This window comes from Protopterus annectens, chromosome 17.part0 (genome assembly GCF_019279795.1).
Source record: "Protopterus annectens isolate FY-2018-M chromosome 17.part0, PAN1.0, whole genome shotgun sequence".
Classification (NCBI taxonomy): domain Eukaryota; kingdom Metazoa; phylum Chordata; order Ceratodontiformes; family Protopteridae; genus Protopterus; species Protopterus annectens.
In genome coordinates, this window is record NC_056751.1 from 736794955 (window position 1) to 736820052 (window position 25098).

The 25098-nt window shown below is 43.5% G+C and overlaps 1 protein-coding gene across 7 annotated transcripts in view; it reads left to right on the forward strand.

The window, feature by feature from the left end:
* ARHGEF11 (Rho guanine nucleotide exchange factor 11) overlaps positions 1-25098 on the forward strand; it is a 4318379-nt gene that overhangs the window by 653548 nt on the left and 3639733 nt on the right. For all 7 annotated transcript variants that reach the window (XM_044059024.1, XM_044059020.1, XM_044059026.1 and 4 more), the window contains one exon: positions 15083-15181. In XM_044059024.1, coding sequence (XP_043914959.1) covers positions 15083-15181 — 99 coding nt within the window. The remainder of the gene's footprint in view (positions 1-15082; positions 15182-25098) is intronic.

The following is a 25098-nucleotide window of genomic DNA, read 5'->3' on the forward strand; positions in this document are numbered from 1 at the left end:
TGGAAAAGTATCAATGAACTTCTACAAGCAGTATTCACAGGCAATTTCACTTTAACCAATTATTTAATAGCCTTCAATATACCTATACCTTGCTGTGTAAAAAAAGTTAAACATTCCTTACTGTGGACAATACTGGCAGTAGCCAGGAAAACTGTAACAAGGAACTGGATATCTGAATCCTCTCCATCTTATAATGATTTTAAGAAAATCCCAGTGGAAGTTTGCCAATTACAAATTGCAACTGACATCTAGAACAACTAGAAAAACTTATAATTATCATCTATGGGTCAATTTACAGAATCTGTTGAAAAGAGATTGATGATATATAAATTAAATTTTAACCTCTTAATGTGTTTTTATATATATATATATATATATATATATATATATATATATATATATATATGGAAAAAAATCAAATTTTAGTTGTTACAATAATAATCAATGGATGTCTTTATAAATAGTTTTAGTAATTTTATTTTATTTATTAAATATTGTTATTTGAATGTCTATGTGATCACCTTTTTGAATTGCAATTTTTTTTGTTAAAAGACCATGTGAATGTCTGTATTTACTTAAAATCAATACAATTGTTTAAAAAAAAAAAACTCTTGTATTAGAGGCACATGGGATATATGCAAATGACCCTTATGAATATCATGGGGTTCAGCTTTATGGCGATTCTGAATGTCCATGACTTTTTTCTTTTTATGGACAAATTCAGGCCAATAAAGCCAAACCCCACTAGCTGTGGACATGCATGTTTTGGCCTTGTTATGGCCTCATCAGCACAGCACAAGTGGACTGTTTGATTAAGCATTATAAACACAGGGCTGTTATACCCAGCTGATGTCCATTACCATTAGGGATTTTGCAAAATATCCCAACTAACAAACTAAAACAATGAGTGAAAAGGTCACAAAGAAAAAAATCAAATAGTTCCACTGAGTGACCCCTCAAACCTCTTGTATTAGAGGCACATGGGATATATGCAAATGACCCTTATGAAAATCAGTTGATGTTCGCGTGTATTCACTGTTGCAGTCATCACATTTGAGTTATCCCTGCCAGGGTAGCCCTCGGCCGGCCCGAGTACCAGAGGCTTAGTATTTCTGCGTCCGTTGCTGTCACTTCAGGACTGACGTTAGGTTGTCAGTAGTATAAAGTAAGGCAGCCAACGCCATTACATCATTCTTTCTTGCCATGGAGCCCGAAGCAGAAGCAGTTCACACAAGTGCCGGTTGTCTGCTACCTGAGTTTCATCTACCGAATTGAAGCTGAAGTATTCTAAAGCTAAGTATCCCGTTGGGGATCCTTTTTTCTTGCACTAACCGATGTCAGAAAAAGTTAACAATTGTCTCGCCTGTGGAAAGCAAATACCACACCGAGACGTTCATTCTTACTGTGTCACTTGCTTAGGCTCAGGACCACGACGTCCCCCACTGTTGCTTCTGTGCTTTGTTCAACACCAGAACTGCCTGTCGTTGGGCCCTTATTATCTAGATATTTTTGCTTACAGTCCTCAAACTCCGGTATGGCTTCAGTAAGCCATCCGACAGCGGATCTTCTGAAAAAACTTAAAGATAAAGACAGAGACAGACCGCACAGGTCCAAACCTGCCAAAGATGCTCCCGTTAAGCTAGTCGTCAGTTCTCCGGTCCTCAGTGAGGTTCTTTTGCAGCCCCTGATGCCTGCTTCTTTGGATTCGCATCAGGTGTTTCACTATATGGCGATTCTGAATGCCAAGTCCGAAACATGGATGCTCACAGCTAGTGAGGTTTGGCTGTATTGGCCTGAATTTGTCCATTAAATGACTTAAAAAGAAAAAAAGTCAAGGGCATTCGGAATCACTGTATAGCTGAAACACCTGATGTTCATAAGGGTCATTTGCATATATCCTGTGTGCCTCTAATACAAGAGGTTTGAGGGATAAGTCAGTGGAAATTCTGGCTTGGATAGAATTTTCATTTAGTTTTTACTGATTGTTTTTTTTGTGTGACCTTTTCACTCCTTGTTTAAATCATTCTAATAGAGGAGAATATTTGCTGCACGCATAGGATGTCCATAGATAACTAAGGGTTTTCTCCACAGAACCTGGAACTTTAGGAATGACTGCCAGCTGTTCATTTCCTTTGTACAAAAGAAGATGCATTGGAAAAAATGATTTCGAAGCAAATGCTATCGCCATCATTGTCTGATAGCTTTATCTTTGTTCAGTCACACAATAAGAGGACTCTTCCTTACTAAACCAGAAGCTCATTACACTAGATCTGTGGGGACTTCCATGATCTTCCTTCGGGGCTTCAGTTTTGAAAGGTATCCTGTCATAGTGCCACCCAAGAAGAAGGTGACTGTGGATTCTGTCCCAGTAGTCAGATGTCAGTTATATATGTAAATAATGTTCTAGAGTAACCCTTTCAATAGGAAACTTGATCTGAAGCCAGAAGGGGGGAAAGAGATGAGGAGGGAAGATATTAAAGAAGCTTGAAGTTAAAACCACTGTCAGTTGGCCAAATCAGATTTGACAAGCTTGCTCAACAGGCCTCGTTGCTTCACAAGACACGGCTTACACCTGTCACCCCTAGGCTTTCGAATACTAGCCAAGGCTCTTGCTGCCCCCATAGTGCCTTTTTTAGGCAAGGCTTAAAAGTCAAACCCACCTCCGTAAACAGCACAAATAAAAAAATGAGAGTTATGCTACTCGACCCCAGGAGTTTAAATCTCAAAATGCACGCGCTCGAAGCACTCCTCAGTATGGAGAACATCGACATCTGTGCAGTAACTGAAACCTGGTTCAAGGCTCCACAGAGCACCCCAGCACTACTGGGCTGCAACTAATACCACACATTTCGGCCACAGAACATGGACCGAAACACAAAAGGAAGGGGTGTATCCATATTCATCAAGGATACCTACACCTCCAGGTTAGTGGCGCAGCATGATACCTCCGAGATCAACCATGTGCAACTAACATCAGGCAAATCTGCAATGCAAATTGTAGCCTGCTACAGATCACCCTCCATGACCCAGGACCACCACTCCACCTTTCTGGAGACATTGGAAAACATGAAGGTCCTACCGAACACCCCGATAGTGGGCAATTTCAGTTACCCTACCATTAACTGGGAAAACTACTCAAGTACAAAGTCCCAGGTCCAGCACTTCCTGGAATTTATCATCTCAAATGCCCTGGATCAGCTGGTGAACTACCCCCAGAGGTGAAAACATACTGGACCTGGTCATCACCAACATGGGCGACAGGTGTTCCACACCAGAGGTCACCCTGTCACTGGTGAGATCAGACCATAAACCAATCACTCTGGATGTCCACACCACACCACCACCTCTAACCAAGGAAACCACAGAGAAAAGCTTTTCTGTAGCAAACTTCACCTTACTTAAGACGGAGGTGGTAAGTTTCACAGCCCCCACGCTAAAGGATAACAGTGTCCAAGATGCAGGAACCTTTACAAATGCACTCTACGAGCACCTAAAAGGATGCATGGATCGTGCCATCCCTTGCAAAACCAAGAACCACTCCCCTAAGAGGAGGAAACCAGTCTGGTGGACCCTTGCCTTAAACAGGCAACTAGTTCAGAAAAAAAGCAAATGCCAAGAAGGAAAGACATCCCCGATCGGTATCCGTAAGAAACAAAGGTCCCTCATAAAATCCTCCAAGGCTAACTTAGAAAGAAAAACAGCTAAGGATTCAAAACATAACCACAAAGCCTTCTTTAGCTATGTCAAGAATCTAAGTGGCAACTCATAGATATGCTCTGAGCTAGTGCAAAATAGCACAAAATATACTGAACCCACTGATATTGCCAACATCCTGGCAGATAGATTCAGCGCAAACTTCACCACCCTCTCACTCCCAAAAGGGCCCACAACAATACCGGAAAAGTGTAGTGTCCCGGAAATCACAGATGCACAGATGAAAACAGCCTTTTCAAAAGCCAAAAGCTAGTGTCAGTGGGGCCAGATGGTGTCCCAGGCTGCGTCTTGCATGAACTACAGAACGAACTAACCCCCCACCTAAACACACTGTTCAACCTCAGCCTCTCCACAGGCTACGTGCCCATAGAATGGCACACAGCAACGGTTATTCCGCTCCACAAAGGAGGGGCCACAACTGACCCTGGTAACTATCGCCCCATAAGCCTGACTAGCTTGGTCTGCAAGGCTGTGGAGCGCATCATCATGGAACTCATTAACAAATACATTGGGAACCTCCAAACACTTGACCAGACCCAGTTCGGCTTTGTTAAGGGCAGATCACGCCTACTAAACCTGGCTGACTTCTTTGAGTCACCAAGGCCATAGATGAGGGGAGGGTAATTCACACAGCCTACCATGACCTCGCCAAGGCTTTTGACACCATTCCCCACTCGGGAATTATAGAAAAACTCACCATCCTGAACATAAACCCCTACATCACGAGATGGGTTGCCAGCTGACTTACAGACAGAACTCGCATGGTAAGAACAGCGGGCTCCAGGTCCGACTCTAAACTAGTCACAAGTGATGTCCCAAAAGGCTCGATCTTGGAACCCCTACTGTTCGGCATATACTTCTCAGAAATACAGGCAAACACAGGAGGACTATGGCTAACCAAGTTCGCCGATGACTGCAAACTGAGAGCCATAATTGACTCTCTGGCTGACACGGACATTCTCCAAAAGGGCCTGAGATTGACACCTGTTCTTAGTCATGGTCTCAAGCTAAATGCCAAAAAATGTGTAGTCATCCCATTTGGGAAAAACAAAACACCCATGAATTACCACATAGGTGGTAGCCCCCTTAATACAGAAGAGGTAATAAGAGATCTGGGGACCCAGGTAGATAGTAATCTCTCCTTTGACAGTCATATTGCCAAAGTAGTTAGGAAATTCTTCTATGTAGCCCATCTAATTACTAAAGGGTTTGCATCAAGAAATAAAGAGGTTATAGTGCCCCTCTACTTGTCACTCATCAGACCCATCATAGAGTACAATGCCCCATTTGGGATGTACCTCATAAGACATTTCCAACAGCTGGAATGACCACAAAAGTACCTCACCAAGAGGATTACTGGTCTCAAACATATGTCCTATGCAGCCCAACCGGAAAAACTCCAGCTGTACTCAGTGGCATATCGCTTACTCAGAGGTGATTTTTGCCTGACTTGTAAAGCCATGTCCAACTCAGAATTGATGGACATGCTCCACCTAAAGAAATCCAAGTCACTTTGAGCCACTCGCTCTGGTGAGCTAAACCTTGCCACATCAATAAATAGAACATGCTGGAGAGAGAGATTCCTGTCACGGAGACTCCCCATGCTTTAGAACAAAATTCCTAGAGCCCCTCACTTACACTCTTCAAGAGAAACCTTGACGAGTGGGTGGGTAACAGAAAATGCACCCCTGGGATCACTTCATTGGCTCTTCTTGACAGAGGCTCAGCTAAATTAATCAGTGGGGCTGCGAAAGCTGACACACTCTGGCTAGGCTTATAAATGCCCTTGGGCAGATAGCCTAGTACCTACCTATGAACCTATCCAAACGCAGTAGTCTTTGTGGACTGACTAAGATGAAAAGGATCCAGTGTTATGGTAAGTACAAAACTTCTGTTTTTACAGAGACCAACTCAAAGACGAGATAATAATGGAGTGCAAAGAAGTTAACTTGGGACCTTGATACAGTCTGAAGTATTTGTAAGTGTACATAATGTTAGGGGAGTACGAGAAGAAATAGATTAACAAAAGCTTCAAAAACCTGATTTGGTTAGGATCATTATCGAGGCAAGAACTCAAGCAGAGACAATAAAAAGTTATATTAAATAAGATAAATAAAGCAACAGCCGGCAATAACAAGAAAATAGTGCATAGGCCAATAGGCAAAAAATGTTACAGTTCTGAACCACAGAAGCACAGTGGTTTGACATTTGTTAGGTGCCTTTGCTGTTTTTGAAATTGAGATGTTTGATTTTTGGTATGAATGTTCACATAAAATGTTTCTTCACCCCATGCATCATAAAATATTTGCAGAAGCAAGTCAAACTTGTTGGTGATGCCAGCAAGAGCATAAAGGGGATTGGCAACATATTTTTTTGGATTTGTGTTATTTAATTTTGAAATAGACTTAGAAGGTGTTATAAAGAAAAATCTTCGTAACAAATGGAACCTACAAGAGAATTGCATTTATTTTTAGTTGAGTTTGGGAATTGTAAAAGACAGTGTATGTGCCATTATTTATGAGGGTTATTTTTTTATCATCAGTAAGGAAAACTTTAAGAAAACAGAGTACAAGAAGAGCCTAAACTAAATGACATCCTAGAAATGTTAACTTGGAGATCAGCTCATTTATAAGAGATAGCCAAGTACAAAAACAAGTAAATGGGTGATGTGGCATCAGCTTAGTGTGGAGCAAATGTGAGAGAAAGACTATGGTGTCAGGAGTAAGTCTTTCAACACCACACATCGAAGAAAGAAACTTGTGAAGTGATAGTTTCTGTAAAGTTGTGTTAGTTGGAATTGTATGGATATTATGAAACTATGTGATTTTGCTCTGTGTTATGTAATATCTGACTGCTGGATAAGTAGCTTCTGTAAACCTTGGTACTGGGCTTGCTTTAATGTACTAACATAGAGTCTAAATTACAAGCACAAAAGCTGAAATCCGCGAACGCTATAACATTGACACACAAACGTTGATCTGTGAAAAGAGCGAAGGACGGAAACGCCGAATGTCAAACCGCCGAACAGATTCCCGGAAGCAACAGCGCCATACAGATAAGTAAAACCAAAGTAAACAAACACAATGTAAAACACTTTTATAAACGTTTTTGCAGGGGGCAAGCCCCCCTGCACCCCCCCACACACCCCTACTTATACCAACTCCGAGACCGCTCTACAGTGGGGAAAAGGATATATTTCCTCATCCCTACAATCACCCTGCTTGCCAGGGAAATCTGTTTGTCTTTGTGTCTTTTGGCGTTTCCGTACTTCGCTCTTTTCGTAGATTGACGTTTGTGTCGATGTTATAACGTTCGCGGATTTCAGCTTTCGTTGTTCTGATAAAGACCCCGTAACATATTAAGTTACCAACTTTTGGTTTCATAGGGTGCTGTAGTTTTTACTAAGCAAGTGAAAAAAATTAGAACCGCAGACTAGAGCTGCTGCTGTTTCAGTGGTACAACAGATGTACCCCACTCACCTTCGAAGCAGGTGAGATCAGAAGGTTGTGCATTGTATGATCATGCCAGGAACTCTGATTAATGTTCTGACATTGCAGTGAGGTATAAGGAGGTTGGGCTATACTCGTCTTTTGGATAAGATGAAAACCTGAGGTTCCATCTCCCGGAGTTGGTGGTTGGGGAATTTCCCTGATATCCTGACCAGAGTTCCCCGGGCCAGTAGCAATACCTCCTCAGGTCTCCCATGGTAGTATGCTTTGCCTAATTAGGTTAACGCATTCAGCAGAGAGTATACAACTAGCGTGTGCTTCATATTGCGTAATAGTGGAGCATTCAGGGTATAATAGTGTTTTGCTGTGTCCTAACACACAAAAGGAAACAAGTGGCAAAATTTTCTTCTGTCAGGTAGTATTTTGCCAGTACAGCTTTCTTAGTTTTGTTGTAATGGTTCATCTCTATATTTCTTTTACAGATGCTCTATCTGCATTCATTTTTTAAGATAGCAAACAGCTATGCAGTTATAAAAAATATACTTGCATGTCACAGTACTGTGTGATGTAATTCAATCTTCTGACACGTCGATCATTTGGAATCTTTCCAGTGTAATTAACGTACAATACAGTGGATATAAAAAGTGTACACAGCTCTGTTAAAATGCCAGGTTTTTGTGATGTAAAAAAATGAGACCACAATAAATCATTTCAAAACTTTCCCACTTCTAATGTGACCTGTAAACCTGTACAATTCAATTAAAAAACAAATCTGTTAGGGGAAAAAATATAAAAAATAAAAAACGTACAATAAGCTGGTTGCATAAGTGTGCACACCCTTAAACTAATACTTTGTCAAAGCTCCTTTTGATGTAATTACAGCATTCATTCTTCTTGGGTACACACCTGTCATCTATTACAGAGACTCTAATTAACCCCAAATAAAGTACAGCTGTTCTGACATTTACTCAGTTGCCTGCTATGGTTTGCAGAGAGCTTACAAAGCATCAAAGGGATCTCATTGTTGAAACATTATCAGTCAGGAGAAGGGTACAAAAAGTTTCCACAGCATTGGATATACCATGGAACACAGTGAAGACAGTCATAAAAAAGTGAAGAAAATATGGGACAACAGTGATGTTGCTAAGAACCGGACGTCCCTCCAGAATTGATGAAAAGACGAGACGAAAACCGGTTAGGGAGGCTGCCAAGAGACCTACAGTAACGCTGAAGGAGCTGCAGAAATTTCTGGCAAGTACTGGCTGTGTACTACATGTGACAACAATCTCCTGTATTCACCATATGTCTGGACTGTGGAGTAGGGTTGCAAGATGGAAGCCTTTTCTTAGACAGAAAAACATCCAAGTCTGGCTAAAATTTGTAAAACAATACATCAAGTCTCCCAAAAGCATGTCAGAAGATGTGTTATGGTCTGATGAGACCAAGGTTGAACTTTTTGGCCAGAATTCCAAAAGGTACGTTTGGCGCAAAAACAACACCATCACCAAAAGAGCACCATCCCCGCAGTGAAGCATGGTGGTTGCAGTATCATGCTTTGGGGGATGTCCTTCAAGGATGCATCTGCAGTCATAACATATGGGTTGTCCTGCCTCAGGCAGCCCTTCGGTCGGCCAGATTCCAAAGTCTGGGTCTGGCCTCGGCTGATGTCGCACTTCACCTGACGTCATAGCTCCTGGGGTACAAAGGCATCAGCAGACGCCATTTTCCTCAGTCTTTCTTGCCGCGCGGTGCCCGAAGCAGAAGCTGTTCGCAAGTGCCGGTCGGTCAGATCCAGAGATTTCTACTACCGAAGACTTCTAAAAAAGCTAAGTACCCCGTTGGGGACTCTTTCTTGCCTCAGCCGATGTCAGACAAAGTAAATAATTGTTTAACTTGTGGGAAACAAATACCTCATAAGGATTTCCACTCTTACTGCCTTCCTTGCTTAGGCCCAGACCACGACGTATCAGCTTGTTTAGCCTGTGCTTCCTTCAACCGACGGACACTCAGACGTCGGTCGGAGTTTGCAGAAGAGTTTTTTGGCTCCACTTTTGCATATAAAATGCCGTCGGAAACTCCGACTACACATTTAGCTAAAAAACGCAAGGAAAAGGACCGACACTCGTGGCCCGCGGTTTCGGCTGAAACCACAGTTAGGCCTACCGCGAGTGTCTCGGTTTCGGCTGAAACCGAGACCTCGGTTCTCCCTTCGACCGAAAGCATGCCTCCGATAACCGAGGCCACACAGGCCATGGCTGAATCAGCTACAGAAATTACTGTTGAAGAAGCAGGCACCCAAGATTTGTCTGACACTATTCCGTTGGACATCTCTACTCCTGCACGTGGGGCAGCTAGACCCCCTGCTTCTATGTCTATCAAGGCCTTTTCCAGGGCTAAAGCAGCCAAACTTTCCAAGGCCTTACCTACAAAAGCTCCCTCTCACAGGCCTACCTCAAGTTCCCAGATTCTCAGCCTTGCTGAGGACCTTATTTCTCTGATCAGGGGATCCCAACCTCACCCAGACAGGGCCTCTCAACCCCCTCCTGATAAGAGGCCTAGGACTGAACCCCCTGAACCTCTCTCCTCGGACTATTCCTCGGATGGTTCAGATTTATCTGACCATCAGGAAGGCCCATAATCACCTTATGAGGATTCTGTTGCAGAAGACTCCATTCCTTCTGCTTCACCTCCTGAAGAATTTTCATTTGGGGAAACCCTACACTCAATGAGGGAACACTTCCAATGGCAGGGTCAGGATTTTTCTGATTCTAGGAAAAGGCTAAGGACTTTTTTACACTTACCACAGCATAGGCCTTTAGCCATACCACCTGTACTATCAGTTGTTGATGATGCATATAATGATGCCAGTACTGCCCCTGATTCTCTTCCTCCAGCCCCTGCCAAACCTGACAGATACTACAGGGTCCCGGACTCTCACTACCACTTGTATAAGACTCATGCTGCAGACCCAGAAACCATTTCTCAGGGCCCTAAAGGTGTTGCAGCTGCCTCTGCCTAAAACCCACTTCCCTCTGAAAGAGACTCTAGAGCATTAGAGAGATGGGGTAAAAAGGTTTATACATCTGCTACTCTTTCTGCCAGGGCTTTAAACTGTCAATTTCACATGATACAGTACCAGGAATTTTTGTTAGACCAGCTGAATAAAAAGCTGGCCTCTCCTGAACCTATAGACCGTAAGTCCCTTCAGGATTTGGTACATAATTCTCAGCAGGTCAGTAATCACTTCTTAAAATGTGGCTATGATGCACTGGAGGCTTCTTTTAGATCAGCTATGACTGGAGCAGTGATTCGAAGGCATGCCTGGTTAAAAGAGCAATCCTTACCAGACCATGTTAAGTCTAAACTCCTAGATGCTCCTATGGAGAAACAAAGTTTGTTTGGCTCCCCTGCACAGGAGGTTCTAAAGAAAGTGGAAGAAAAAGCAAAATCTGTCCAGTCAAGGATTTTTTGCAGGTCCAACCTCCGAGGTTTAGCAGAAATTGGCCTTCAAAGAATTGTTCCTTTCCAGACACCTCCAGAGCACAGAGAGGCAGAAATAGATGCCCAAGAGGCAGAAGTCAATCAAGGGGTGCCTACAGGGGTCGTCATTGGCAACCTGCCAACCAGAGAAGTGCCGCCACAGCTGCGACTACAACCACTTCCACAGGACAGACACAATGACTTGGCTCTGATTCCGCCTACCAGGGAACAACTGGAAGCACCCTTGGGCGGAAAGCTAGCTTTATTTTCAAAAAACTGGCATTGCATTACAGGAGACAAATGGACTTTACAAACAATAGACAAGGGCTACAGGTTTCACTTCCACACTCTACCAAAAAAGAGAGGAATGCCAAACCTTCCACCAAGCCAAAAATCAGAGGCTCTAAAACAAATCATCAGCTTACTAAGGATGAGGGCAATAGAAAAGGTACCATCTATGAACAAGGCCAAGGATTTTACTCCAGACTATGCCTTGTACCAAGAAAAGAAAATCAATGGAGGCCTATTCTCGACTTGTCCGCACTGAACACATATCTCATTGTTCCACAATTCAAAATGCTGACCCTACAGCAACTTCTTCCCATGTTGGGCAAGGAGTCTTGGCTGGTGACTCTAGATCTCAAGGAGGCATACCTGCACGTCCCTATACGACCAGATTGCAGAAGACACCTCAGATTTCTTGCAGGATCAGAGCATTATCAATTCTCAGCATTGCCCTTTGGCTTATCTACTGCGCCCAGAGTATTCACGAAATGCCTGGCATCAGTAATTGCTCATTGCAGGCTTCAGGGAATTCAAATTTACCCATACCTGGACGACTGCCTAATACAAGCGGACAACAAGCCAAAGTTAATAACGGATTTGGCCAATGTCATACAACTGCTGCAAGCCTTGGGATACACAGTCAACATTCAAAAGTCAAGACTAGTGCCATCCCAAAGGATAACATTTTTGGGTGCAGAACTGGATACAATAACTCAGATGGCTTTTCTCACAGAGGAAAAACAAAAGCAACTACCAGTCTATTTCATGGCATTAACAACACAAACTCAGCTTACTGCAAGGAAAGTCCTGCAGGCCCTGTGTTACATGGCATCCTGCATAATATTGATCCCACATGCCAGGCTGCATATGAGAAAGTTACAATGGTACCTAAGGAATGTATGGTCTCAACACAAACACAGTCTAGAAGCCCAGATACCAATCATTCCATGTCTGAAAAAAGAATTCCTGTGGTGGGCTCAGGCCTGTCAGATAAACAGAGGATTGCCTTTCCACAAACCACATCCAAGGCAGACCATCACCACGGACGCCTCAGACCTAGGCTGGGGGGCACACATGGAAGACAAGTGTATCCAAGGCCTATGGTCCCAAGACCAGCTGAATCTACACATAAATCTAAAGGAGATGCTGGCAGTGAAACATGCAATAGAGGCATTCAGACCATTCCTCCAACAAGGACACCTGCTGATAAGGACGGACAATTCCACAGTCATGTGGTACATCAACAAACAGGGAGGTACACACTCATACCCTCTATGCCGGATGGCAATGGACCTGTGGAACTTGGCACTGAATCTCAACATCCAACTGCAGGCCAGATTCGTACCAGGAAAAGAGAATTCACTAGCAGACAGCTTAAGCAGGACTACCACGGATGCTCACAAATGGATGCTGCATCCAGATATCTTCAAAACCATAACAAAGAAATGGGGAATGCCAGAGATAGACCTGTTCGCCTCCCCACACAACCACCAACTGAAGAAATTCTGCTCAAGAGTAATACCACCCACTTGCCTGGAGGGTGGACTCCCTTTCTTTCAGCTGGAAGGCCCTGACAGTATATGCCTTTCCACCTCTTCCTTTGATGTACAAAGTTCTACTGAAGATCAGAGAGGAACAGCCAAAGGTAATTCTGATAGCTCCAGACTGGCCAAGGCAACATTGGTACCCGCTACTGAGAAGCATGTCTCGGACGCACTCATGGCCTCTACCTCTATGTCCCTTACTTCTAACGAAGAACAACTACAAGACCCTGCATCCAAACTTGAAAACGCTGCAGCTAACTGCTTGGAAAATTGCATAAAACAAAACCAACCTGATTTATCTCAGAGGGTTAAGGACATTATCCTGGAGGCTCGCAGACCCTCCACAAGGAAAACATATTCAGCCAAATGGAAAAGATTCCTCATTTGGAGTGCAGAAAAGGGAGAAAATGTCACACTGGCAAACCTAGCACACATCCTGGAATACTTAGCAGAACTGTTCCACAATGGCCTGTCCTACTCCTCCATTAAGATTCATGCATCAGCAATATCAGCCGAGTACAACATGGATCCTCCTGTCTTTTCTCATCCTCTCCTTAGGCAATTCTTGAGAGGAATCAAAAACGTAAAGCCTCCACGGAAACCACCTCTGCCTGCATGGGATCTCAACTTTGTGCTAGAAAAATTAACACTTGCTCCTTTTGAACCAGCAGCAACAGCAGACTTACAGTTCTTATCTTGGAAGACTGCCTTCCTGCTTGCAATCACTTCAGCAAGAAGGGTATCTGAGTTACAGGCATTAATGGCAGTGCAACCTTTCCTTATCTTCCATCAGGATAGAGTGTCTCTGAGAACCAATCCTACTTTTATGCCAAAGGTGGTCTCCAGGGTATCCTTGAACCAAGCTATACATTTACCTACATTCTTCCCCAACCCACAGAACAGGGGGGAAAAACTACTACACACCTTGGATGTACACGGACAACTACGCTACTATCTGGACAGAACTAAGGCCAGCAGAAAAACTGACCAGCTTCTGGTAGCATATGCAACAGGAGTGCAAGGAAAAGCAATTTCAAAACAGACAATCTCAAAATGGATAGGAAATTGCATTAGATTCTGCTACTCATTTCATGGAAAGACAACTCCTGAAAATATCAGGCCTCACTCCACAAGAGCTACAGCCACCACTACAGCTTTCCTATGAGGAGTGGCTACCAAAGACATTTTAGAAGCTGCTACTTGGAGCTCCGTGCATACATTTGCCAAGCATTATAATCTTCCTTTATACTCCAGATCCCGAGCAGGTTTTGCAACTGCTGTTTTACAAGAGATCTTAACTACACCATCATTATCTTAGTGCCTCCTCCCCCAGTTTGGCTATGGTATTCTACCCATATGTTATGACTGCAGATGCATCCTTGAAGGACATAGTACAGTTTTGTACCTACCATAAATGTAGATGTCCGATAGGTATGCATCTGCAGTCAGGATTACCCACCCTCCTTCCCCTCTGTGGTATTCCTAGGGTACTTACCCCTCTTTTAGCTAGCTGAGGGAATCTATTATGGTGTATTTGTTTGTATGTATATATGTATATATATATTTTGCTTTCTACTGTTTGGAATTTTCTACATTTATCCAAATTTAGCCTTCCTAGAGGGCACCTGGCATCTGGGGCAAGAAACACTGAGGAAAATGGCGTTGGCTGATGCCTTTGTGCCCCAGGAGCTATGACGTCGGGTGAAGTGCGACATCAGCCGAGGCCAGACCCAGACTTTGGAATCCGGACGACCGAAGGGCTGCCTGAGGCAGGACAACCCATATGTTATGACTGCAGATGCATACCTATCGGATATCTACATTTATGGTAGGTACAAAACTGTACTTTGCTTTTCTTCAGGTGAAGCTAGGGCTTTAGTCAAGGTGGGGGGAATTATGAACAGTTCCAGATACCAGTCACTTTCGGCCCAAAACCTTCAGGAGTCTGCTAGAAAGCTGAAGATGAAGAGGAATTTCTCCTTTCAACATGACAGTGACCCCAAGCATACATCCAAATCAACAAAAGTATGGCTTCACCAGAAGAAAATTAAAGTTTTGGAATAGCCCAGTCAGAGCCCAGACCTAAATCCAATAGAAAATCTGTGGGGTGACCAGATTAGAGCTGTGCACAAGAGGCGTCCTCGCAATCTGACAGATTTGGAGTGCTTTTGCAAGAGTGGGCAAATATTGCCAAGCCAAGATGTGCCATGCTGATAGACTCCTACCCAAGAAGACTGAATGTTGTAATTAAATGAAAAGGTGCTTCAACAAAGTATTAGTTTAAGGGTGTGCACACTTATGCAACCAGCTTATTGTACATTTTTTATTTTTTATAATTTTCCCCTAACAGATTTGTTTGTTTTTCAGTTGAATTGTACAGTTGTAGGTTGCATTAAAGGTGGGAAAAGTTTTGAAATGATTTATTGCGGTCTCATGTTTTTATATCACAAAAATTTGGCATTTTACCAAAGGTGTGTATACTTTTTCTGTCCACTGTCTGTACTTGTAATTTGTGGCAGCTTGTGGGACTTGTAAAAACAGCGTGCTGTGTAATTTGTTCCATGCCGAGTTTCATGCGTGCCCATTATTTTCTTCCCGAACATTTTGCAGGTTTGGTACAGCGGTGTGTAATTGTCCAGAAAGATGAGCATGGCTTTGGTTTCACTGTCAGTGGGGATCGCATTGTGCTGGTGCAGTCTGTCAAACCTGGTGAGTTCAGTAGTTCAAAATTTAATTGTACAAATATGAATGCATGATTTAGTTATGTTCACTGTGCCAAGAGCTCTGTGCTGACCTTGCTGATATAAAAACTACTTTAGACATTTGGTATTACTTGGTCTGCTGATGTGACACTTTCTTGTTTGTGTACTACATGTAGCTAGCTATAAACGTTTGGTATTTCTGTTTGTGGAGTATGTGACATGTTTAGTGCTGCATGTACCTGATGTTCTTTGTGTTTCACTGTTGCAGTCATCACATTTGGAATATCTGCCTGCAGGTAGCCCTCAGTCAGCCTGAATATCAGAGTGTTAGTTTCCTGTGTTGGATGCTGTCTCTTCTTCCATGACGTCAGGTCGTCAGGGGTATAAAACATGCAGCTGATGCCATTACATCAGTCTTTCTTGCAGTGCGGTGCTCGAAGCAGAAGCAGTTCACAAGTGCCGGTCGGCCAACTCCTGAAATTTTCATTTTCGAGTTTCAGAACTGAAGTCTTCAAAAAAGATAAGTACCCCATTGGGGATCTTTTTTCTTGCTCCAACCGATGTCAGTAAAAGTTAACAGTTGTCTTACCTGTGGAAAGCAAATACCTCATAAAGATTTTTATTTGTACTGCATTCCTTGCTTAGGCCCAGACCACGACGTCCCTCGCTGTTGGTTTTGTGCCTTGTTCAACCCCCGAACTGTTTTTTGTCGGGCTGTCTTTGCAGCAAATTATTTTGGTACTCGGTATCAGTACCCCGAAATGGCTTTGTTAAGCCATCCGACTACAGATACTCCAAAAAAATGTAAAGATAAAGACAGAGACAGAACGCATAGGTCTATAACTGCTAACACAGCTTCTGTTAAGCTAGTCGCCAGTCCACCGGTACTCAGTGAGGCGCTTTTGCAGCTCCTGATACCTGCTACCTCAGATTCGCAGGCCTCTACTGAGACCCATTGAGTCTGGTATGCCGTGAAATGCTTCTTCGACTATGGAACCTGCAGATGTCTCTACCTTGGATGGCTCCGGAGCCGCTGTGCAGGCACCGGCTTCAGAGGGTGTATTCAGGTCTACAGACTTTCATTTTAAACCGACGCCATCTTCTTCGTCCAGAACTGAATTTCCTTCTGATTCTTCTGATCAGGAATCTGATATTTCTGTTCCTTCTGATGACCAGGATTTGCCCTTATCTACCTATGAAGATTCTGATGCAGAGGATTCCATTCCCTCTGCTTCCGCTCCAGAAGATTTTTCTTTTGGTGAAACTTTGCACACTCTTACGGAGCATTACCACTGGGAAAGCCAAGATTACTCTGACTCCAAAAAGAGGCTTAGGGAATTCTTACTCTTTTCTCAACACAGGCCTTTAGCTATCCCTCCTGTTCTGGACATTGTAGATGATGCTTTCTTGGAATTTAGCCTTTCCCCAGACACTTTACCTCCAGCTCCCAAAAAAACTGACAGGTATTACAGAGTACCTGACTCTCTCAAGTTCCTGTTCAAGAATCCTACTGCGGATCCTGAGACCATTTCCCAAGGACCAAAGGGCATTAAGGCTACTGCTGCCAAAAATCCTACCCCTTCTGATAGAGATTTCTTGGGTGGCGTAAGCTATGGAACCTTGCTGGCTAGGCTTATGTAGGCCCTTGGGCCGATAGCCTAGTACCTACCTATGAACCTTGGACAGATGGGGTAAGAAGGTATACACTTCTGCTACTTTGGCCATTAGGGCTTTAAATTGCCAGTTTCATATGTTAAAGTACCAGCAGCATATTATGGGACTACTTAAACAGAAAATGATGTTGATTCCTGACTGTGCTGAACACAAAGAATTACAGGATTTAATGCATTCTGCAGAACAAGTTAGTAAACATACTTTGCAGTGTGGTTTTGACTCTTTAGAAGCATCTTGCACGGCTGCTGTCACTGCGTCTGTACTTAAAAGGCATGCTTGGCTTAAGGAAAACTTGCCAGATCATGTTAAAGCTAGATTACTGGATGCTCCCTTAAACCAAGATCGCCTGTTTGGCAACAAAGCAGTAGTAGTCCTCAAAAGGATGGAGGAAAAAGCTAAATCTATGCAAACTGTTAAAGATTTCCTACAAGTACAGCCTCCCAGATTTAGTAGGCGTTGGCCTTCAAAGAATTGGTCCTTTCTAGTTTCTTCCAGGCCTTCTCAGTCCAAACACAGGAACAGCAGACCAACCATTTTGTCTCAGGCTGCTCACAGGCCTAAGCATTGGGGGGGGGGCTCCCACTTCCAAAGCAGGGAGTTGTAAGCCCCCCCCCCCACGGAAAAATGGCACAGTGACTTACCCTTAGCCCTTCCAAGCCCTGCTCAACTGCCTGCTCCCTTAGGAGGAAAATTCGCCCTACATGCAAAAAACTGGGAACTCATTACCCAGGACAAATGGGTTTTAAATATAATTTCACAAGGATATTGATGCCACTTCCACACCCTACCAACCCCCCATATCAGTGGGTGGAGGCCCAACAGCAGGTTCTCTCTCTTCTAAGTATCAGGGCTATTCAACCTGTGCCAGCAGGACAAAGGGGACAAGGGTTTTATTCAAGACTTTTCCTGGTACCCAGAAAAGACAGCTCCTGGCATCCTATCCTGGACCTCTCTATTCTAAACACCTTCCTGGTAATCCCAAAATTCAAAATGCTAACACTTCAACAGCTGCTTCCTATGCTAGGCAAAGATGCCTGGTTGGCAACCTTAGACTTAAAGGAAGCTTACCTGCACATTCCAATAAGGGAATCTTGCAGGAAATACCTACGCTTCAGGGCAGGCTTCATGCACTATCAGTTCTCTGCACTTCCTTTTGGCTTATCTACTGCGCCCAGGATATTCACAAAGTGTCTGGCTCCAGCCATTGCATTTTGCAGGCAGAGAAATATTCAAATATACTCATACTTGGACGATTGTCTGATTCAGGCAGAAAGCCAGGACTTGCTATTAAAACATCTGGCATTTGTAAAGAAACTTCTAACCTCACTGGGGTAAACCATAAATGAAAAGAAATCTCACCTAGTACCCTGCCAACAGATTGTATTCCTGGGAGCAAGCTTGAACACAACTTCACAGATGGCATTCCTCACTCCAGAGAAACAAGTTTATTTGACAACCTACTTCAAACTTTTGGCCACAAAGCCCCAGCTATCTGCAAGAAAAATTCTGCAAGCCCTGAGGTTCACAGCCTCTTGCATTCTACTAATTCCATATGCAAGACTGCATATGAGGAAACTACAATGGTATCTGAAAAGCGTATGGTGTCAACATTCTCAGGACCTGGAAACAATGATTTATATCATTCCTTGTATCAAGACAGAGTTCCTTTGGTGGGCAGAGGCCTTCTACCGCAACAAGGGGCTCCCTTTCTCTCTACCCCATACCATCCAAACCCTAACAACAGACGCATCAGACTATGCATGATGCATGGGGGGGGGGGGGCTCACTTGGCAGGGCAGTGCATTCAGGACAAATGGAACCCGAAACAGATGCACCTGCATATCAACCAAAAAGAAATGTTAGCTGTACAGAATTCCCTGACAGCCTTCAAAGACCGCATCCTTCCAGGGCAGTTATTGCTAAAGACAGGCAACACCACAGTTATGTGGTACATGGGGGGAACCCACTCGTACCATCTCTGCAGACTAGCCATGGCTCTGTGGAACACAGTCTTGAGCTACCAAGTGCACTTACAAACTCAATTCCTGCCATGCAGTCTAAATTCACTGGCAGATGACCTAAGCAGAAATCTCATGGACCCACACGAATGGAAACTGGAACCAAAAATATTCATCCTCTTGAGGAACAAATGGGGGACTCCAGAGGTAGACCTGTTTGCCTCTCCTCAGAACTACCACTTGGACAAATTCCGCACAAGGACTTCCCACAGTCAAATTTGGAAAGTGGATGCCCTGTCCTTTACCTGGGAAAGCCTCTCGGTTTATGCCTTTCCCCCTCTGCCTCTCCTCTTGAAGGTTCTGCTAAAGATCAAACAGGACAAGCCAAGGACAATACTGATTGCACCAAACTGGCCATGCCAGCATTGGTACCCCCTCTTGAGCAGTATAACACTGCTGGAACCATGGCACCTGTCTCAGACCCCTTCCCTGCTGTCCCAGCAGGCGGGCCAGATTCTGCACCCTCAGCTTCAAACCCTGAACCTTGCAGCCTGGCTAATTCTTTGAGCTCTCCAATAGCATCCCTCAGTAAGCAGGTGCTAGATGTCATTCTGGAGGCAAGGAGGCCTAGTACTATAAAATTCTATGCTGAAAAGTGGAAAAGATACAGTTCCTGGAGCCAGACTCGGGGGATGGGCACAACGGTGCCCAGCTTACCTCATATTGTTCAGTCTTCTTCTTTTTCTTTCGGCTGCTCCCGTTAGGGGTCGCCACAGCGGATCAACTGTTTTCATTTCTTCCTGTCCTCTTTATCTTGCTCTGTCACACCAACCACCTGCATGTCCTCTCTCACCACATCCATAAACCTTATCTTAGGCCTTCCTCTTTTCCTGTTACCTGGCAGCTTCATCCTTAGCATCTTTTTCCCAATATACTCTGCATCACTCCTCAGCACATGTCCATACCAACGTAATCTTGCTCTTTGGCTTTGTCTCCAAACCTTCCAACGTAGGCTGACCCTCTAATATACTTATTCCTAATGCTGTCCATCCTTGTCACACCCAGTGCAAATCTTAACATCTTCAACTCTGCCATGTCAAGCTCTGACTCCTGCCTTTTTGTCAATGCCACTGTCTCCAACCCATATAGCATAGCTGGTCTCACTACCCTCTTGTAGACCTTCTCTTTCAGTCTTACTGGTACTTGTCTGTCACAAATCACTCCTGACACTCTTCTCCACCCACTCCATCCTGCCTGTACTCTCTTCTTCACCTCTCTTCCACACTCACCATTACTCTGAACTGTTGATCCCAAGTATTTAAACTCATCCACCTTCGCCACCTCTACTCCCTGCATCCTCACCATTCCTCTATCCTTTCTCTCATTCACGCACATATATTCTGTTTTAGTCCTGCTGACCTTCATTCCTCTTCTCTCTAGAGCATATCTCCACCTCTCCAGGGTCTCCTCCACCTGTTCCCTACACTCACTACAGATCACAATGTCATCTGCAAACATGATAGTCCACGGGGACTCCTATCTGATCTCGTCTGTCACGTCTGTCAACCTGTCCATCACCATTGCAAATAAGAAAGGGCTCAGAGCTGATCCTTGATGTAATCCCACCTCCACCTTAAACGCATCCGTCACTCCACACTGCTGTCACACTACCCTCATACATATCCTGTACCACTCTTACATACTTCTCTGACACTCCCGACTTCCTCATACAGTACCACTGCTCCTCTCTAGGCACCCTGTCATATGCTTTCTCTAAATCCACAAAGACACAATGCAACTCCTCCTGACCTTCTCTGTACTTCTCCATCAACACTCAGAGCAAACATCGCATCTGTAGTGCTCTTTCCTGGCATGAAACCATACTGCTGATCACTAATTATCACCTCCCTTCTTAACCTAGCTTCTGCTACACTTTCCCATAAATTCATGCTGTGACTGATCAGTTTAATCCCTCTGTAGTTACTACAGGTCTGCACATCACCCTTATTCTTAAAAATCTGTACCAAAACACTTTTTCTCCATTCCTCAGGCATCCTCTCACTTTCTAAGATAATAGTCATTAAAAATTGAAAGACTCATATTCTTCAGTACTTAACAGAAATGCTCCACAAGGGCCTATCCTTCTCGTCAAATAAAATGAATGCCTCTGCCATTTCAGCACATTATAATACTGAGCCACCCCTCTTCTCTCACCCCCTGCTAAAGCAATTTCTTAGAGGGGCCAAAAACTTAAGACCCCCCCCCCAGAGAGCCCCTACTCCAGCCTGGGACCTTAACTTTGTATTGGAAAAGCTCACTCTCCCTCCCTTTGAGCCAGTTGCAACTACAGAGTTGAAATTCCTTTCTTGGAAAACAGCCTTCCTTCTAGCCATCACTTCAGCAAGAAGAGTGTTTGAATTACAGGTCCTCATGGCAGTGGAACCCTTCATTATCTTCCATGCAGACAGGGTTTCTCTCAGGACCAATCCTTCCTTTATGCCCAAGGTGGTGTCTAGTGTGGCCCTAAATCAGTCCATTCATTTGCCTATCTTTTTCCCTAATCCACAAAACAAAGGAGAAGAAATACTGCACTCTTTGGACGTGCACAAACAACTTAGATTTTATTTGGACAGGACTAAGCCTCTCAGAAAATCTGAACAACTGCTAATTGGCTTTGCTGCAGGAGCAGAAGGGAAGGCCATTTCAAAGCAAACCATTTCTAAATGGATAGCCCATTGCATTCATTTCTGCTATAAGCACTATGGAAACCCTACCCCCACAGGGGATAAGATCACATTCCAGCAGGGCTGCATCTACCTCTGCAGCCTTTTTCAGAGGAGTCTCTATCAGAGACATCCTAGAAGCTGGTACCTGGAGCTCTGTACATACCTTCACCAAGCATTACCACATGCCTGTTTTTTCTAAATCCAGAGCTGGTTTTGCCACTGCAGTCTTGCAGGGCTTAGTAGCTGGCCCAAATGCTCTCTAACTTCCTCCTCCCTTCCTTAGCTTTGGGAATCAACCCAAATCTGATGACTGCAACAGTGAAACACGAAGAACATAGTACAGTTGTGTACACTTACCGTAAATGTAGATGTTCGAGTGTATTCACTGTTGCAGTCCTGGTTACTCTCCCTCCAGCCCCCCCTGACTTCTCTTGGTTCTACCTTTCCTTCTTGTTTGGTGTATTTAAGTTTTCTGATGTATTTGCTTTTTGATGCAGGTGTACCATAACATATAATTGCTTCCCATTGAGGGGGCACCCGACATCTGGGGTAAGAAAAACTGATGTAATGGCATCAGCTGCATGTTTTATACCCCTGACGTCATGGAAGAAGAGACAGCATCCGATGCAGGAATCCAAGACTCTAGTATTCAGGCTGGTTGAGGGCCGCCTGCAAGCAGATAATCCAAATGTGATGACTGCAACAGTGAATACACTTGAACATCTACATTCTTATGGTAAGTGTACACAACTGTACTTCTTCTCTGCATGTCCCTGGTCGTATCTGAAAGATGCATCTTGTGATTAAACACTTAATTGGTCACCAACTAAATAAAACTGCATTTAACTATAGAAAGCATTAAGTGAAGGAGTGGTGAATTAAGAAAAATGAAATTTCTTGCTACTACTCTGAATTTTTTTTTTTTTGACTGAAAGATATAATTTGCATAACACTATGCGAGTGTGCACAAACACACACACTGCAGGCATTAGCAAATTAATAAGTGTACCAAGTGGAAACAGTTTGGCTTGAGTGTTCTGTAACTAAAGTTGTTTGGCAATTTGTTGTTCTTTCAGTTTTAATTGTGGCTGTATTACAAGTTAAGAAACCATAAACTATTGTGAATCAGTATTGTCTTACTTAAAGAAGCCTGGTACCAGGTAGAAGCACTAAGTATGTTTTTCACTTCTGCACAGGAGAACACAAGGGCAGGTTGCTGCCATCCAGTGGAGGAGTTGACTGGAATGGGTAAGAGTCAGAAAGGTGGGTAGTTACTGTGCAGGAAGGAGTAGGTAGAAAGTGAACTTGGGATGATGAAGAGTGACAGCAGAAAGAGCTTAGATGATGTTACCCGTTGTGCTTAAAATTGTTGGCAGTGGGGCTTGGACATCCTTTGGATAATGATGCCCGTTGTGCTTAAAATAGTTGGGAGGGAGGCTTGGACATCCTTTGGATGATGTTGTCCTTGTGCTTAAAATAGTTGGGAGGGAGGCTTTGACATCCTTTGTATGATGTTGTCCGTTGTGCTTAAAATAGTTGGGAGGGAGACTTTGACATCCTTTGGATGATGTTACCTATTGTGCTTAAAATAGTTGGCAGTGGGGCTTGGACATCCTTTGGATGATGTTACTCGTTGTGCTTAAAATAGTTGGGAGGGAGGCTTGGACATCCTTTGGCAAGGATACGTAGCCCTCTTGTATATACCAGAGCAAAAGCAGAGAAAAGGAGTGTGATTATCATGGTGCTGTTGCACAGTGGGTTGCAGAGAGAACTTGAACAATTTTAAGTCCTTTTCTCTTCCATCCCTAGGAAGGTGGCAGAACCCATTCTGTGGAGTACAATGACCAGATTCTTGCAAATGGCCTGACAGGTGGATAGCAACATTGTTTAATGTCACAGAGATGTTGCTAGTTTTATGCAGACTTCTGAGTTGGTTACAGCTAAAACAGATGAGGATGTGTGGATATGTAGACTTAAACAAGGCTTTTGACACTGTTTTGCAGACAGCTGGTGAAGGGAGATGACAGGGTAGCTTTTAGGTTGATGAGGACAGAGAAACTGTTTACCAAGAGAAAATGGGGGTGGGGTAATGTGTGCATGATTATATATATGTGTGTGTGTGTGTGTAGTAGGGGACTGCATAGTGAATAGCTACTAACAAAAATTTATGCCACAAGTATTAATATTGGTTTCACATTTATTTACTCCAGACCTGCACCAGTTTGGCTTTGTCAGAAGAAGGTCCTATTTCTTAAAGCTCAGTATTTTTCTTTTAAAAAAAGGCCACTGAAGCAGAGGGTATTTTTTGTACAGTACTGACATGGTGTCTGGATTTGATCAAGGTGTTTGACACGGTTTCCCACGCAGTCTATACTGATAAACTTGTAAACCTAAATAGAAATCCATATGTTGTATGATGGGTACCTAATTTGGTTGTCTGACAGAACCATTGTGGTTTGATGCACCACATGGCTTAATTTTGTGCCTTCTCTCCTGTTTGGCATCTATTCTCAGACCTTCAGGATAGCAGTCCTGGCCTATGATTATACAAGTTTGTAGACAGCTGTAAACTGTAAGTTGTTTTGTCTTCCACTGATTCACAATTGCTGCAGCGTAGGTTAAGCCATGTTAACAGTTTGCACAAGGACAATGATCTTAAATTGCATCTGAAAAATGTAATATAATTTTGGTGAACAAAACTTTTTCTCCATAGCATATAGGAAACGTACCCAATCAGTTAGACACTGTCATCAGGAATTTAGGCACTGTTACTGGTAATTTCTTATCTTTTGACCATCATGTATATGCAGTAGTTCAGAAAGCCTTCTATCAGGCTCCACTGATTTCCAAAGGCATCTCTTCTAATTCCAAATTTCCCTTTACTCTCATTTCATCAGACTAATTATTGAACTTAATGCCCCTTTTGGCACATATTTGTTTAAACATATCACTCAGCTTGATATACTTCAGAGGCTCCGTAATAAAAAGATCAGTAGTGTCAAAAGTCTTGGCTATCAGGACAGATTGGCACCCCTCTCTGTGTTCACAGTTTCTTATAGACTCCTCTTTGGGATGTCGGTCTATCATTTCAGGCCATGAAAGACGCAACAGTCTCTGACCTTTTGTTCTTTCACAGAAAAAATGTTTCCTGAAATACCCACTTAGAGGAACTAAACCTTTGTTGACATACAAATAAGACATGGCTTGATAAATTTGTATGTCAACTTATCTGCCCCATGGAACAAACTTCCAGTTCATGCTAAACAAAGCAGCACCCTTGCCACCTTTAAGTTGTGCTTAGATAATTGGACAGGTAGCCTCAACTTGTCTTGTGGTTTATCTTATATTGCCCTCCATGTGGTAGGAAGGAACTTTTTACAATGAATTACTGGCTAGGCTTGTAGTGGTTTGTAGACTGATTGCCTGTTTCTAACCTACAAACCGAACATTTGTCCCCTATAACTTGATGAGTGCAGAATGAAATTAATTGGTTTTGTAACAGTGGGAGGTTAATGCAGCATATTGTGGTTTGGGAAAGTAAGTTTTGGAGACCTGCTAAAACTCCC